Source organism: Drosophila novamexicana, unplaced genomic scaffold (genome assembly GCF_003285875.2).
Source record: "Drosophila novamexicana strain 15010-1031.04,08,12 unplaced genomic scaffold, DnovRS2.1 tig00000193-arrow-pilon, whole genome shotgun sequence".
NCBI classification, from domain to species: Eukaryota; Metazoa; Arthropoda; class Insecta; order Diptera; family Drosophilidae; genus Drosophila; species Drosophila novamexicana.
This window is the reverse complement of record NW_020824787.1, coordinates 1,745,821-1,760,499: the sequence shown is the minus strand read 5'-3', so window position 1 is coordinate 1,760,499 and position 14,679 is coordinate 1,745,821. Positions and strand designations below refer to the sequence as shown.

The 14,679-nt window shown below is 45.4% G+C and overlaps 9 protein-coding genes across 11 annotated transcripts; 4 read left to right on the top strand and 5 right to left on the bottom strand.

The window, feature by feature from the left end:
- The first annotated feature begins 16 nt into the window (after window positions 1–16).
- LOC115758513 (sorting nexin-32) lies at window positions 17–2,901 on the top strand. 2 transcript variants are annotated; one of them, XM_030699205.1, is made up of 8 exons: window positions 17–118; window positions 292–648; window positions 709–830; window positions 892–1,336; window positions 1,395–1,577; window positions 2,105–2,122; window positions 2,343–2,452; window positions 2,514–2,901. In XM_030699205.1, exons 1-8 carry the CDS (start codon window positions 113–115, stop codon window positions 2,605–2,607), a joined length of 1,335 nt encoding a protein of 444 aa, XP_030555065.1. In that variant the 5' UTR covers window positions 17–112; the 3' UTR covers window positions 2,608–2,901. The 2 variants fall into 2 exon arrangements, with proteins under 2 accessions (XP_030555065.1, XP_030555066.1); XM_030699206.1 differs by lacking the exon at window positions 2,105–2,122 and having other exon boundaries at window positions 18–118; window positions 2,514–2,899.
- A 118-nt stretch (window positions 2,902–3,019) lies between these two features.
- On the top strand, window positions 3,020–4,132 carry LOC115758519. The gene is made up of 2 exons (XM_030699212.1): window positions 3,020–3,358; window positions 3,421–4,132. Exons 1-2 carry the CDS (start codon window positions 3,140–3,142, stop codon window positions 4,078–4,080), a joined length of 879 nt encoding a protein of 292 aa, XP_030555072.1. The 5' UTR covers window positions 3,020–3,139; the 3' UTR covers window positions 4,081–4,132.
- Window positions 4,076–4,958, bottom strand: LOC115758522 (cytidine deaminase). The gene is made up of 2 exons (XM_030699215.1): window positions 4,650–4,958; window positions 4,076–4,573 (listed from the first exon to the last, which is right to left on the bottom strand). Exons 1-2 carry the CDS (start codon window positions 4,900–4,902, stop codon window positions 4,146–4,148), a joined length of 681 nt encoding a protein of 226 aa, XP_030555075.1. The 5' UTR covers window positions 4,903–4,958; the 3' UTR covers window positions 4,076–4,145.
- A 1,418-nt stretch (window positions 4,959–6,376) lies between these two features.
- Window positions 6,377–7,046, bottom strand: LOC115758325 (cytidine deaminase). Its single transcript, XM_030698894.1, has 2 exons — window positions 6,956–7,046; window positions 6,377–6,893 (listed from the first exon to the last, which is right to left on the bottom strand). The coding sequence occupies exons 1-2, from the start codon at window positions 7,023–7,025 to the stop codon at window positions 6,460–6,462; spliced, it is 504 nt and encodes a 167-aa protein (XP_030554754.1). The 5' UTR covers window positions 7,026–7,046; the 3' UTR covers window positions 6,377–6,459.
- A 149-nt stretch (window positions 7,047–7,195) lies between these two features.
- On the top strand, window positions 7,196–9,167 carry LOC115758324 (transmembrane protein 222). 2 transcript variants are annotated; one of them, XM_030698891.1, is made up of 2 exons: window positions 7,196–7,275; window positions 8,573–9,167. In XM_030698891.1, the coding sequence occupies exons 1-2, from the start codon at window positions 7,272–7,274 to the stop codon at window positions 9,136–9,138; spliced, it is 570 nt and encodes a 189-aa protein (XP_030554751.1). In that variant the 5' UTR covers window positions 7,196–7,271; the 3' UTR covers window positions 9,139–9,167. The 2 variants fall into 2 exon arrangements, with proteins under 2 accessions (XP_030554751.1, XP_030554753.1); XM_030698893.1 differs by lacking the exon at window positions 7,196–7,275 and adding an exon at window positions 8,414–8,513.
- Window positions 7,269–8,085, bottom strand: LOC115758326 (cytidine deaminase). The gene is made up of 3 exons (XM_030698895.1): window positions 7,955–8,085; window positions 7,698–7,890; window positions 7,269–7,631 (listed from the first exon to the last, which is right to left on the bottom strand). Exons 1-3 carry the CDS (start codon window positions 8,016–8,018, stop codon window positions 7,409–7,411), a joined length of 480 nt encoding a protein of 159 aa, XP_030554755.1. The 5' UTR covers window positions 8,019–8,085; the 3' UTR covers window positions 7,269–7,408.
- Window positions 9,168–9,755, bottom strand: LOC115758327 (RNA polymerase II transcriptional coactivator). Its single transcript, XM_030698896.1, has 2 exons — window positions 9,602–9,755; window positions 9,168–9,533 (listed from the first exon to the last, which is right to left on the bottom strand). Exons 1-2 carry the CDS (start codon window positions 9,734–9,736, stop codon window positions 9,258–9,260), a joined length of 411 nt encoding a protein of 136 aa, XP_030554756.1. The 5' UTR covers window positions 9,737–9,755; the 3' UTR covers window positions 9,168–9,257.
- A 112-nt stretch (window positions 9,756–9,867) lies between these two features.
- LOC115758323 (heterochromatin protein 1) lies at window positions 9,868–11,094 on the top strand. Its single transcript, XM_030698890.1, has 5 exons — window positions 9,868–9,950; window positions 10,078–10,217; window positions 10,288–10,404; window positions 10,465–10,603; window positions 10,721–11,094. The coding sequence occupies exons 2-5, from the start codon at window positions 10,104–10,106 to the stop codon at window positions 10,990–10,992; spliced, it is 642 nt and encodes a 213-aa protein (XP_030554750.1). The 5' UTR covers window positions 9,868–9,950; window positions 10,078–10,103; the 3' UTR covers window positions 10,993–11,094.
- A 52-nt stretch (window positions 11,095–11,146) lies between these two features.
- Window positions 11,147–14,613, bottom strand: LOC115758322 (tripartite motif-containing protein 45). Its single transcript, XM_030698889.1, has 6 exons — window positions 13,345–14,613; window positions 13,026–13,286; window positions 12,720–12,947; window positions 12,327–12,660; window positions 12,032–12,180; window positions 11,147–11,780 (listed from the first exon to the last, which is right to left on the bottom strand). The coding sequence occupies exons 1-6, from the start codon at window positions 14,488–14,490 to the stop codon at window positions 11,163–11,165; spliced, it is 2,736 nt and encodes a 911-aa protein (XP_030554749.1). The 5' UTR covers window positions 14,491–14,613; the 3' UTR covers window positions 11,147–11,162.
- Window positions 14,614–14,679: the final 66 nt, after the last annotated feature.

The following is a 14,679-nucleotide window of genomic DNA, read 5'->3' as shown; positions in this document are numbered from 1 at the left end:
GTCATTTCATTGATCTGGCAGCACTAACAAACTCGACGGCACATTCGTACACAAGCGCAGGCCAGTTGTTAAATTAAAGTTATTGTTATTAAAAAAAAAAAAAACAAACAAAATGATGGTAAGTTAAAAGGATAATACAGTGGCTTTAATGAATTAGCTGTAGTGTAACACGGTTACATTCCGCGCTCCACAATTGCATTGGAGACGCGCACACAAAGAATTGCTTATCAGTTTAATGGGCGTAATTGAGAGTGTGTATATGATATTTTTATTGCATTGCTCGCAAATTAGGACGGCACGGATGAGTCAAACCTATTGAATAGTCCCACGAAGAACAATGGTGGTACTATGGAAATCTCATCGCCAAATCCATTGGCACCGACAGCAAACACAAACGGAAGCGGAAGTGCCACTTCACCGGATAGCTCTTCGTCGGCGCCAGTGACACCAGCTGCTCTGGGCGAAAATTCGCTGCATGTGGAGATCTCTGATGCGTTAAGCGAGAAGGAAAAGGTCAAGTTTACCGTTCACACACGCACCACGTTGCCTGGCTTCACCAAGAAGGATAACAATGTGGTGCGCCAGCACGAGGAATTTGTTTGGCTGCACGATCGCATCGAGGAGAATGAAGACTATGCGGGCTATATTGTAAGTGCACCATAGGAAATAAACATAATTGCCGAAAAATATATTACATTTCTGTTTCAGATTCCGCCCTGCCCGCCACGACCAGACTTTGATGCGTCACGTGAGAAGCTGCAGCGTCTAGGTGAAGGCGAGGGCAACATGACCAAAGAGGAGTTCAAAAAAATGAAATCCGAATTGGAAGCGTAAGTACAAGGTTTCGACTTTGCGATAAATCAATTTATTATCTGCTTAACGTTCTTCTAGCGAGTACCTGGCTACGTTCAAAAAGACCGTTGCAATGCATGAAGTATTTTTACGTCGCCTGGCCAGCCATCCCGTATTTCGCATCGATCAGCATTTGAAGGTGTTCCTGGAGTACGATCAGGATCTGTGTGCTAAGCCGCGCAAAAAGATGGCCATCTTTGGTGGGTTTGTCAAATCGCTGGGCAAGACCACTGATGAGATACTACTGAGTGCTACTGTGCGCGATGTTAATGACTTCTTTGAGAATGAACTGCAGTTCCTTACCGAATACCATGGTCACTTGCGTGAGGCAGCAACGCGCACTGAGAAAATGACGCAACGCCACAAAGATGTCGGCTATTCGCATCAAAAGATATCGAACGCCCTGACACAGCTCTCGACCACCGAGAAAGGCAACGTGGAGACTTTTGTGGCGAAGGCTGCGGAGGTGTTCGAACGCATAAAGGCAAGCTACTCTAGCTATGTTCAAGTTCTTTAAAATATGTTGCAAATTTTCCAACTAGAATCTGGAGACACGCGTTGCCAGCGATCAGGATTTAAAGCTGGGCGACACTTTGCGCTATTATCAGCGGGACAGCAATGCCGCCAAGGCCCTGTTGATACGACGCCTACGTTGTTTGGCTGCCTACGAGACAGCCAATCGGAATTTGGAGAAGGCGCGTTCCAAGAACAAGGATGTTCATGCGGTAATGATTATTACAGAGTAGCGGCTCTTAACTTTTCAAATCTTGGTTTCTTTGTGCTCACGGTGCTTGGCAGCAATATTTTCTATTATATGAGCCCAGCAGACAATATGTCAACTTTTACATTCTTCTATTCAAATTAGCCTGTAAATTTAATTAAACTGAAAGTTTGTCCGTGTTATATGCATACATTTAAATTGTCATGTACGCCTAGTTTAAACATGTCCGAATTTGTATTAATCGAAATTGTTACAAAAATTTCTTTTACTATTTAATTTGTACGGTCAATTCAAACATAATTGTCTGCCAGGATCTCACAGCTCTGGTACGCCAAGCATAATTATTTCTTTTATCCTATATTTTTCCAAATCAAACAATTGTGTCGGCTGCAAAAGTATTACTATATATATTTTTGGCAATTCAACTTTTTAAACATTTGCGTTTCTTACTGTTCAATTACAACGAACTCTCGCATTTCTTTTTCTTTGTGTCTCCATCTGTGCGTGTGGTTGTTATGTCTTCTGCTGCAGCCCTTGGAGGTGCAAGAGGTATTTGGCATTTAATGTTAAAACAAATTGGTCACCTTTAGTCTAGTGTCTTGTTATTCTAATTCAAAATTTAAAGTAGACACACTCACATAAAGTATACTATCGTTAAGCAGTTGCCGCATGCTCTCTAGCATTTCATCCACCCAACTTTTGCATGCCTTTTACTATGTTTTTGTCATTTGTTTGAACAATTTGCTAATCTTTGATCTGTTTTATGCAGGCTGAAACTGCTCAAGTGGAGGCCTGTGAAAAGTTTGAGTCTATGTCAGCCTGCGGCAAGGAGGAGCTGATTGGCTTTCGCAATCGACGTGTGGCTGCTTTTAAAAAGAGGTACTACAGCACTTGCAATATTTTCTTTAGAAAATCATATAATGCCTGAATATTTTTGCAGTCTCGTTGAGTTATCCGATCTGGAGATCAAGCATGCCAAAAGCCAATATGATTATCTGCGTCAATCGCTGTTGGCCCTTAAGGAAATCGCCTGAAAGCCGACAGGCTAGGCATAATCATCTGCACATTGTTTACACACCATTATTAGCCAAGGGCCTCCAAGGAGTAAATCAATTGGTTTTTGCTAAGCAAACAGTTTTATTATCTCTTATCTACATATTATTATTAAATGCATATGCATATACGTATACATATATGGCATATGTAAGATCTAGCTAATGCTTTGAATGTATATGCATTTCCGAATATGAATTTGTTTGTGAAACAGATCGCTTTTATATATGTATGTATATTGTATAACGAGCATTCCTCTATGAACTTTACTATTATATGAACATTGAATTCTAAATATAAAATTATATACAATAATCTTTTTGAAAACTGTCATCCATTCGAACACAATCCAATTGGTATGTCCCATATATTGTTTGGTAGTCGTAGCCAGGACAACCAACAAGAAACTCTAAATTTTCCACATAACTACCCCGTGTAAACACTTTGAAAATTTTATCCATTATATATTATATTTATTTCTTTTGAGTTTTTTGGATTTACTTTGTTAAAATCATGGATGAGTTTGGTTGCTTTGATCCCAAGCAGCCTGCTAGCGACAAGGTACCGGATTGGCGTACTTCAACGTATCGCGGACATCGTCACATTACGGACACACGACTGGGCACCAAGTTGAGCGCTCCAACTGAGTGCTCCAATAAGGGTATATATGTGCGTGATCCGTTGCTGCACGATAAGCAACACAGCGAAGTGAGCGCTAATTACACGTGGAAGGTGAGCTATAACAGATGCTCTTAGGAAACAATTCCTATTTCTTTAAATGCTCCTCTTTGCAGTATGGCGATCCAAATATTTTGCGCAATCCGTCGCTCAACATGAAGACACAGTTCATGAAGCGCTTTGAGGAGGGCAATTTGCGTTTTGTGAAACGTAAGATTAAGCCCATGACGAGCGTGACCCAGGACACGTACACATACATTGAGCTGCCATTTGAAACTGAGCCGGTGCCAATGCATATGCCCACACCGGTGGAGACCACCAAAGTAATCATAGATCGTTCGAAAATTGGCTACACCAAGTATTTGGATTCATCAGCCACCACATATAATCTATCCTATGTGCATTATACGCCACATGATCTGCAGGCAAGCATTGCGGCCCACGATAACATCACATTTTGGAACTGGACACAGAATGGTCCCGACGCCACACACGTCTCTCGTGTTGCGGACGAGACCATGTGCGATGAGAATAATGCACACGACTGCCCCAAACGCCGTTTGGAGTATCAGAATCAGCTTAAGCGTGTACCGCACACCGGTCTCGTGACCGAGGTGCGCGACAACTATGTGGATCCCAAGATGAACAAGGAATATATCGAATACGATATAACCGACGTGAAGCCAATTCTTGTCTCGGAGGAGGTTACACCGTTTGCCAAGATCAGCGAGTATGGCGTTTATGGTTCCGGTAATCCGGTGCTCAAATATGTTTAGACACGCAGTTTGAATTTTATTTGAAATAGCGAAATATATTCTGGTTTATTTTAACCCTACAGAAACTAATATTTTGAAAAACAATGTGGCAACAGATGATAGATGGACGTGACCAGCACTTCCTCATCGTCCTCAAAGGCAGGCACTTTAGCGCTCGACTCTGGCGCCTGTGCTATATAGATGGGTATATCCATTTTGGCGAACTCGTGTATGAACTGCCGGCAGACGCCGCAGGGCGTGGTATAGCCAGCCGGATGATAGGCAACAACGGCGCCTGCATTGAACGTCTTGCAACCTTCGCTGATGCCTTTCACCAGAGCCGTACGCTCGGCACAACAGCACGGAGTGAAGGCCACATTCTCAACATTGCAGCCAGTGAACACCTTACCGCTCTTGGAGCGAAAAGCAGCGCCTACCTTAAAATTACTGTACGGTGCATAGGCATAGCAGCGAGCATTGAGCGCATCCTCCAGCAGTTCACGGCCACAGTTATCTGTGTTGGCACAGTATTATTTGGGATTCATGACAATATTTATGACCGCAATAGAAACATAGGTGCTGCCACTTACCCAATTGACCAAAGCATATGGTATACTCGTGCAGTTTAACGGGATGTGGTATCTTAAGCGACTCAGAGACAGGAAATCCGATTCGGCGCGGCTGACGTCTGTCCACTTCATTTTGCAGCTCCTTCAATTGCTCCATATAACATTTAAGCCTCTTGTACGTCTTGCGCTTAGCGAGCTCATTCTGCAGAGCATCAAGCCGTTTCATGCACTTCTTTAGTTCCTTGCGTTTTTGTGACATTTTATTTTTAGACATTTATTAATTTTATTTTTTAATTTTACAGACTCTATCGCTTGCCAAAACTGCTAATATTATAATGATACCCATTTGTCAGTTATTCCTTTGAAATGAAGCCTTGGCCTACTGAGATTCAATATACTCGAGGATTTGGTCATCATCCTCAACTTTCAGTGACCATTTTGCCAAGATATGCCTGGTAAACATCTTTGAATTTCATTCGAAAAATACTGCTGCCATATATACACATTTTACGAATGGCCAATAGGGTCTTCCGCTATGAGGCAATGGTAGCCGGATTCGACTTTTTTGGTTTCCTGACTGACTTTAGTGACGCACTAAAGCGACTCATTTAATCTGGACTACCTACGTGCTGTGCCTTTATTGTTATCATGTTTACTCGAATCGATTACGAACGATTCAATAAGATATTTGTATTGGTTTCATCAATTGCCCTCTAAGGTATCATTATACCCTGTACCCATTATATGCAGAAAAGACTGGACTATATATGTATTTGTTTACTATTTTTGATTTGCAATCATGACCCTTATATTCAAGCTTGTAAAAAAAATAAGCTCCAATATTTGTTTGGACAGTTTGGAGCTGGAAAAAGGGTATCTTCCGCTCGGACATCTCTTGTCAACAACAAGCAGTCCGATTAGATTATCAGCATCAGAATATAGTCATCGCAGCGGTTTATTGATACGCGTTTAAAATTGTCGCAATATGCAGTTACTAACTGCATAGAAAGCAAACGGATATCGATTTTATAGAAATTTAAAAAATATAAAAAACTTGGGGAATCCCAACTTTAATGTATTAAATTACTCATGGACAACCTAAAATATATCTCACTAAGAAATTAATTATCACTAGGATTTATATGCCCTAAAATCGAGCTGGTTAACAATGTTTATCAAATATTTTTGATTAAGGCTCAATTTTACTTTAGAGAAACTTACAAGAATTTTGAATTTTGTTTTTTGATTGGTCAAAACATTTTGAACGTATCTGTTTTAATACCCTTGCAGAGGGTATTATAATTTTGTCGTGAAATGTGTAACGCATAGAAGGAGACATCTCCGACCCCATAAAGTATATATATTCTTGATCAGCATCAACAGCCGAGTCGATATAGCCATGTCCGTCTGCCTGTTTCTATGCGAACTGGTCTCTCAGTTTTAAAGCTATCCTAATGAAACTTTGCAGAAGTCCCTAATTCTGTTGCACGCAGCACATATGTCAAAACTAGCTGGATCGGACCACTATATCATATAGCTGCGATGGGAACGATCGGTCGAAAATTATGTTTTTGTATGAAAAAACATTTGGTTTATCAAGATATCTTGACCAAACTCGGCATTAACTCATTTCCCTGTGCTTCTTAGATACGGGCAAAGCACTAGCTAGGTTGGGTCTGCAAGGGTATTAGATCTTCGGCGTGCCAAGATAGCCTTTCCTTCTCGTTTTATTTTATAAATAGTAATTTTGTTTACTAGTGTCAATATGTGATTTATTAAGCAAATTCTAAAACCTTTGGATTATGTTAACCTTGAAATGTATCTAGATCTTTCAGTAGGTGTGGAAACTCTTTGGCAACAGATTGAAAATGGATGTGCAAAGCACGGGATCATCGCTTTTGAATGGCTGCTCGGGCGTTCGCTCCTCCAATGCCTGTGCTATATAGATGGGTATATCAGTGTTGCCAGCAAACTCCCTGATAAACTGTCGACACACGCCGCATGGTGAGATGAACACTTCGGGCTTATAGGCGACCACGGCGCCGGTCGAGAACTGCTGATGGCCTTCACTGATGGCCTTGGTAAGGGCCGTACGCTCCGCACACGCTGTTGGCGTAAAGGCGGCATTCTCCACATTACAGCCAGTGAAGATTTGATTGCTGATCTTCGCACGGAAAGCGGAGCCTACCTTGAAATTGCTATACGGCGCATAGGCGCGCTGGCGCACCACATATGCAGCACATAGCAGTTCCTGAACCGTTGCATCTGCGTAAACAAGTTGACACATAACAACCATTGTGGTCGAAAACGAGAATGCTTTCACTTACCCAAGTTGCCGTATGGGACCACGGACTCTAAAATTTCTGGCTGGGCCAAGCCTTTTAACAGATGTGCCATATTAATAAATGTTTCTATTTATAAATTATAATTATAAATTATAAATACGCGCTCGCGGAGGTAACAAACAATTTTGTGCGCCGGTCCGTGTGTCCCCTAAAAACGTCCGATGACAAATGGACAGTATTTAGTGTAGACGCCGTGTGTTATTGAGGAGCGAACCGATCGTTAGTAGCAGCTGTGTGTGTCTGATAACAAGGCTGCTGCTCGGACAAATTGCCCAACAAATACACAGAAAAACTACAAATGGGTGAGTAGGAAATATAAATGTTATCTGCACATGTGTATGTGTTAACAAAGCGGGGTAGTTTTACAATTGCACTTGGTTAAATGAGGGGTATTCACACGTTGTATTTCACATAGTATAAGACGAATGGTGCGCCTTATTTGCCATTGAGAAACCGGAAGCTATTGGGCAGCAGTTCCAGCACGCTGGTACACAGCACACGGAGCGGCAAATTGGTTGGCTTGGCTGCATACAGTGGTATATCCTTGCCATTGACGGCAAACTCGGACAGAAACTGACGACACACACCGCAGGGCGTTGTGAAGCCGTTATTCTGCTCTGCCACCACGGCGCAGGCCACAAACTCGCGTTTGCCTTCGCTAAAATACAAGTCGCAACTAATTAAATGAAAAAAAAAAACAGTATCTAGGGCAAGGACTGTTCACCTTAAGGCCTTCACTGCGGCAGTTCTTTCTGCGCATATGCTGGCAGCATAGGCGCCATTCTCAATGTTGCACCCAGTGTAGATGGCCCCATCGCTGGTGCGTATCGCAGCGCCCACGGCAAAGTTACTATATGGACAATAGGCATGATTTCGCGCTTCCGCTGCGGCCCTGATCAGCTCCTGTATGGAAGCATCTGAAAAACAAATAGACAGCGCTAAAATCTATATTTATCGAGTAATTAACAAGTCTTGTCGCACCTAAGCTGTCGTGCAGCCGGACATTGGCATCGTCTCTAGCACCATTTATGAACACCTGCGTCATGGCTCTATATATTTTCTAAACGTTCTAATTTCAGCGTTGAATAGGAGCAAAGCTTTTGCGTTCTACTTTTGCTACGATTAGAACCAATTATGGTGTACTTTCGTTCAAGCGCTTGCTGCAGATTTAGTGTCCACCGAAATCATTTTCACTATTTGCCGTGCAATATGCTCCTATTGGGCACTCGTTCTTTCGACATCGCGTCATCTGACCTTAATTTTTTCGAGAACTTTGAATCCGTTATAGGCGGATGCAACTGTAGCAACAGTCAGCTGTTTCAGAGACATTTGAAAAGTTATCGATATGTTTTTTATCGATACACGTTTTGCTTTGTAAACAAAAAGGTATGTAAGTATACAGTGTGTGTGTGTGTGTGTGTGTGTGTGTGTGTGTGTGTGTGTGTGTGTGTGTGTGGGTTTTCCGACGTTATCAGCCTTTAATGATAATCGGAAAATTTTTTGAGTGGCAGTGGCATATTGATATCAAGGCAGCCATTTAGTGAGTCGTGCTTGTTGTGTTTTGTCCTACACTCTTTTTTAATATGTCGTCGTCGTCAGCGTCCGGCAATCCGCAGCAACCGGAGGACATCGAGCGCGCTATGGGTGGAGCCGAAGAACATGCTTCACAGCGTTTGCCGCCCATTGACTATGATCTGGATCGCTTTCCATATTGTATTGTTTGGACACCAATACCAGTGCTCACTTGGATATTGCCATTCATCGGTCACATGGGCATCTGCATGAGTAATGGCGTAATCAGGGATTTTGCTGGACCATATCTGGTGACGGAGGACAGAATGGCATTTGGACGTCCCACACGCTATTTGCGCTTGCATCCGAAAAACGTCGAGGGTGGCTCCTATGCCTGGGATGAGGGTGTCTCCAAAGCTTCTGTCCTATACGGCACGCGCATGCACAACATATTTTGTGATAACTGTCACTCGCATGTCGCGACGGCTCTCTGCAATATGCAATACAAGGACAGCACCAGCTGGAACATGATCATTCTGTGCTTCTGGTTGTTCGTTTGCGGCCGCTATGTAGGAGTCTGTGGCTTCATCAAGACCTGGTTGCCGTTTCTAATACTACTAACTGTTGTTGTTTTGCTCGCTGTGTACTTTTAGGGCCTACCAATTAAATCAGTTAATCAAAATTATGCCTAAGCAAGATCATTGTTTGTTTATTAGAAAAAGAATACTAAGTACTACTTATGACTCATGTTTTTGTTGTTGTGTTTTTGGCCTCACTCTTCTAGAGCGCGGCTGACATCGTCTGCTACTGCGAGTAACTTTTTCCATTGGGTAGCAGACAGCGAGATACCCTTCTTGCCCGGCAAAACTTTGCCATCCTTCTCGTAGTGCTCGCGTATGTCAACCATTTTTTTGCCGCGGAACTCATTGATGCGCACCTGACGCATGCCCTCGAGTGTCCATGTGCTAACACCACCATCTCCATCATCCTTTTTTGACTTTTCCGCGGTGCCGGTCTCCTTGGCCTTTTTGCTTGGCGGTGGATTACGCTGCAATTTATTGTTTTGTTAAATATTGTTGATTTAATTAACGCCAGTTGAAATTCTATAATTCTTACATCATCCGGACCGCTGTCACTGTCAGACGAGGAACTTTTTTGCTTCCTGATTTTTGGCATTTTTAATTCGAGACTGAATTGCTGCTTGCTGATAAAATATTTGGCGCAAATAATTTGCGTCGACTGCGTTGCCATTCACTGCTCAATTTGGCATTGACATTCTCGTGTTAACGTAAATGCGACATAGACGCCGATTCTGCCGCATTCTTTTTCTAAGTAAGCGGCGGCATCAGTTGTAAACGCGCACTTTTTCTTCTTGTTTTGCGTACATTCGATTGCCGCTGGCAGAATATTAAGAGAAAAGTGAAAAACTGTATTATAAACAGTAACTGAAAATTAATAGTTTGTGGTAAGCGTGTGTTTATTTTATTTTTCGATACAATTTGCGCTAAAATCTGCACACATTTTATATGTGCTCTTAAATACATACATATGTACATACAAATGTACATGCGCGTTTCCCTTTTTTCCTTAAGAGTTTAAAATAAAATACACACATAAAATGGGTAAGAAGACCGACAATCCTGAAACAAACAATGCATCCTCTGGCGCTGAGGAAGAAGAGGAGGAATATGCCGTTGAAAAGATTTTAGATCGTCGTGTGCGCAAAGGAAAGGTTTGTACGGGGAAAAGCGTCTCGAGTGGGAGGCTGGGACATCTTGCTAATGATCATTCCCATTTTAAAGGTGGAATACTATCTCAAATGGAAGGGTTATGCAGAAACTGAAAACACTTGGGAGCCGGAAGGAAATCTTGATTGCCAGGATCTTATACAACAATATGAGCTGAGTCGCAAGGATGAGGTAAGTCGTGAATTTGGTACAGTTGTGTTGTAAATTGTTTACTACGGATTTCCCATGCAGGCCAATGCGGCAGCCTCTTCTTCTTCGTCCTCTTCGAAGAAAGAGCGTCCCGGCAGCAGCACCAAGGTCAAGGAGACCGGCCGTACCAGTACCACAGCCAGCAACAGCAGCGGCAGCAAACGGAAATCCGAAGAGCCAGGTAGGCGACACCTCAACTGTCCTTTCATATATGCAATCAGATATACATTTGTTTGATATATATGTGTGAAGATTTCTATATATGTAAGCATGCCAAGTAATAAGCAATGTACTTCAGCTGGTCCAGCAGGTAGCAAATCAAAGAGAGTCGAGTCTGAGGATACCGGCGATATAATACCGGCGGGCGGCACTGGATTCGATCGCGGCTTAGAAGCTGAAAAGATACTGGGCGCCTCCGATAATAATGGCCGCCTGACATTCCTTATTCAGTTTAAGGGCGTCGATCAGGCGGAGATGGTGCCATCGACTGTGGCTAACGTTAAGATACCTCAAATGGTAATACGCTTCTATGAGGAGCGCCTCTCCTGGTATTCGGACAACGAAGATTAAGTGTTGCAGGTCCCAAATTTGTTGTTCAAAAATAACTTTTTTTCTCAGCATATTAAACATTATGTACTTTTATCATAAAATTCCAATTAATAAACATGAACTAGCCTATGTTCAAAATTGTGTAAGCGGCATCTCTAAACGTGGACGTCATGCATTAACCAGATGTAGTTCTAGGGATTCAACAGCTTGTTCGCCACATTGCATTCGGAATTTTCGAGCACATTGCCGCAGCAGGACCAATGCCGACGACCCGGATGACCCGCATGCCCGTGACCACAGCCGCTGTAGCCAGGCATTCGGCCTTCGCACGAGCACTTGACGGTCTTGCTACCCTTGCCGGAGCAGAAGGAGCAGCAGTGGTAGATGCCACTGTGCGGACGCACCTGGCGGGAGTGAAAGGTAAAGGGGCTGCCCTTGATTTGCCGCTCATTAATGGAGATAGTTAGTATGAGTGTGCCCTGTGTGTCGGGCGTAAAGGAAATGCTGTAGGTGCCGTCGCGATGATCGGACACCTCAATGGGCAGAAACTTGACGCTGGCATCCTTGTACTTGATAATGCAATTGATTTCCAGCCCGCCATGGCATAGCGCCACCCCGTCCGCGTCGCGTGACAACAGCAGCAGATCAACCTTCTTGTGCAGTCGCAGCTGCGAGAAGCCCTCCCATTGTAGGGTGCACAGAGAAGGCTCAACGGTTTGCATGGTTATAATGCCGTACAGTGGTATATCATGCTGATTCTTGGTGCTAGGCGCTCGTATTTTCGATAGAAAATGCAGTGAATCGGATATCTGTAAGAAATTAAATGAATGAACCGAGTCATTTGCTAGGAACTGTACTGTACTCAAAAAGTGTGACTGTTATTTTAAGGTTATGTCCGAAAACTGTCACATGTACAGTTGCTGCAAGACGGAAAGGTGCCAATTTGTATTGCGAATATGAATATTTTGATAATTCGACCAAAATGTTAATTTAAGTAGGATTCACTTAAGTTTTTAGTACAGTTCCAGCGTTGAGACTAGACCGTTTGACCCATACGCACCTTGGGATCGACGGGCGGCTTGAACTGTTGGCAAAACTCGAAGCGTTTTAAGAGAATCCGAGCGAAGCTTAGTATCTCAACATCGGCGCCAATGTCGCAGAGCTCCTGGCTAAAGCGTATCACGTCCATAGCCTGTTGCGTGCGTTTCTCTAGAGGATTAATGTTTCAATATTTAGTATAAAAATCTTCCCCTTTTTCGGCTAAATAAAGGTTGGATCTCTCAGTACTATGAACCAATTGATATCGCCATAGGATTTCTGGCATTCTTGGATTCTTTCGTTCTACTCAACCTTACCCAATTCGAGTTGTTGGTTGAGTATAAGCTCCACCTTGGATTCCCTGGCCCGATTGATCTGCTGCAGCAGTGTGTTGCGATGCGCCTGAAGCGCTTCCACGTAGCGATCCATATAGCTCTCCACCTGGGCCTGTATGTCATCACACCTGGCATTTATGCTGCGTGTAATATCGTGCAACCGCTCGATCGAGTGCTCCGCATACTGACACAGCGGACGCGTTTGCTCCGTGGCATCGTTTAGATGCTTGGTCACCTGCAGCTGGGTGATTGCCTTGGCGACGGTCTCGTGGCGATGGCCACGATGCTGCAGCACCAGGCAGTCCGGGCAAGCGAGCTGCAGAGGGGGCGAACTGAGTTAACAATGTAATTAGAGTGGAATCCTGGAAGCCTAACCTGCCGGCAAGCCACACAGAAGGACTTCAGCTCGAAGCCGTGCAGGCCGCACTTGAGCAGCACCTGGCTGCTGTCTCCCAAGCCCAGTTGTTGTTGCTTCTGTTTGCGTGTACGTCGCAGTTCTAGGATGTTGCGCATGCGATGATTGGCAGTGCTCCGCTGTCGCTCATGGGCCTCCTTGCACAGCGTGCACAGATTCAGGGTGCAGCTGATGCAATGATAGGTGGCCTGAAAGGATAACCAACAAACGAACTGGTTAGCTTCGGCGGAGGGAGGTCCAAGGTGGCTTCCCACTTCAGATCTTACGCTTATCTCCTCGCTGCACAGTGAGCACCAGACACGCGAGATGATATCGTCGCCGGCTTGCAGACGCAGCGCCTCAATGCGTCGCACCAGCAGAAAATTCTGCGGCAGCTGTCGCACGCCGCCCAAGGTCGGCAGCTCCGTGACGAACTGGCATATGTGGCAGCGTATGAAGCGCGTAGACTCCGGCTCGCTGGCAAAGCTGGCGTTCAAGCGTGTGCTGGAGGAGCACGCCGAGGTCGAGCGTTTGGCTTCACCTTTACCCTGGAACACACACACAAACCATGAAACCATGAAGAGCAGCAGCTAAACTCCAATTTACCCGCAGCGTCAGGCGATCCAAGGACTTTTTGCTGCGCAAACTGAGACTTGCGCCGCGCTGCCTGGCCGGCGAGACCGTGGCCAGGTCGCTGCCTGTGTCCGGCGTGGAGGAGAGCAAGCTGTAGCTAGAGCGCTCGTCCCACAGTGCCTCCTCCCTGAGATTCTCATTGACCAGGCACTGCAGGCAGAATGAGTGCAGGCAGTGCAGCGTGCGCGGATCGGTGTAGACATCCATGCATATGCCGCACTTGAGCTCCTCGGGATAAACGATGCTCACACAGCTCGTGTCGGGCGGCAGCGTCCAGCTGGGCGAGGGTGACACCAGCGGCGTGCCCGCCGGCGAAGGCGTCCGGCTCCTGGAAACCAACAAGCCGTTGTCATAGTACTCGCTGGCTGCTGGCGGAAGCAGCACCTCCAGAGGAACGCCGCTATCCGGTGTGGGCGGTGACACGCGCAGCTCCGGCGAAGCTTTCAGGCTGAGCACGCGTTTCGGCTTGAGCGGCACTGAAGCTCGGTACGTGTGTGGGTTAATCAAAGCAGCAGCTGCTGATGCCGCTGCTGGTGGGGGTGGGGGTGGTGCGACTGTTATGTCGCTGGCAGTGCTGCTGCTCTGCACGGAGGCGGCCGATGCGCCGCTCAATATGTGATCCAGCAGCGATTCCGGTGAGGTGGAGCTGCCGCCTGTAATGCTGCTGCTACTGGGCTCACTGTTGCTGTCCGTGACGAGCGCATCCGCGTGCACGCCTAGCGTGCGTGAACGTCGGATGCAGCTGGTCAGCTCCATGGCGGGCAGTCGTGGCACTGTTTGGCCATTGCCCAGCACAGCCAAAAGCGGAGGCGCAATGCTAAAGCTGAACAGCTGCGGCGCCGACTTGCGACGCAGTACATCCAACTGCTGCTGCTGCGGATCTAGCTGCTGCTCTGTGGCTGCGCTTTGTAGCTTGATTTTGCTGGCGCTCAACTTGAGCTGCATTTTATCGGTTTGAGCAAATGTGGTGGCTGCTCCAGCTGCTGTTGGCATTGGAGTTGCCGCCAAATCGCCAGCTGTCAGCTGCATGCGCTCATACTCGATAAGATTGCTCTTCGAGCTGCGCTTGAACGTGAGTTTCGTCTGGCGCGTTGGCGAGTTGCACTGGCTTCTGCTCATGGGGAAACTGGGAGCTGGACACTGCTTATGCAATCAATGGATGAATTTTACAACATTTAATTTGCTCATGAGTGGATTCACTTGACAGCTGCGCGTTCCGTTTCCAACTGCTGTCTGGCAGTTGGAGCTGGCCAACGGGTCGTATGCTTAATCTAATTACTCGAACACAAAACAAATGCGAATGCGAAT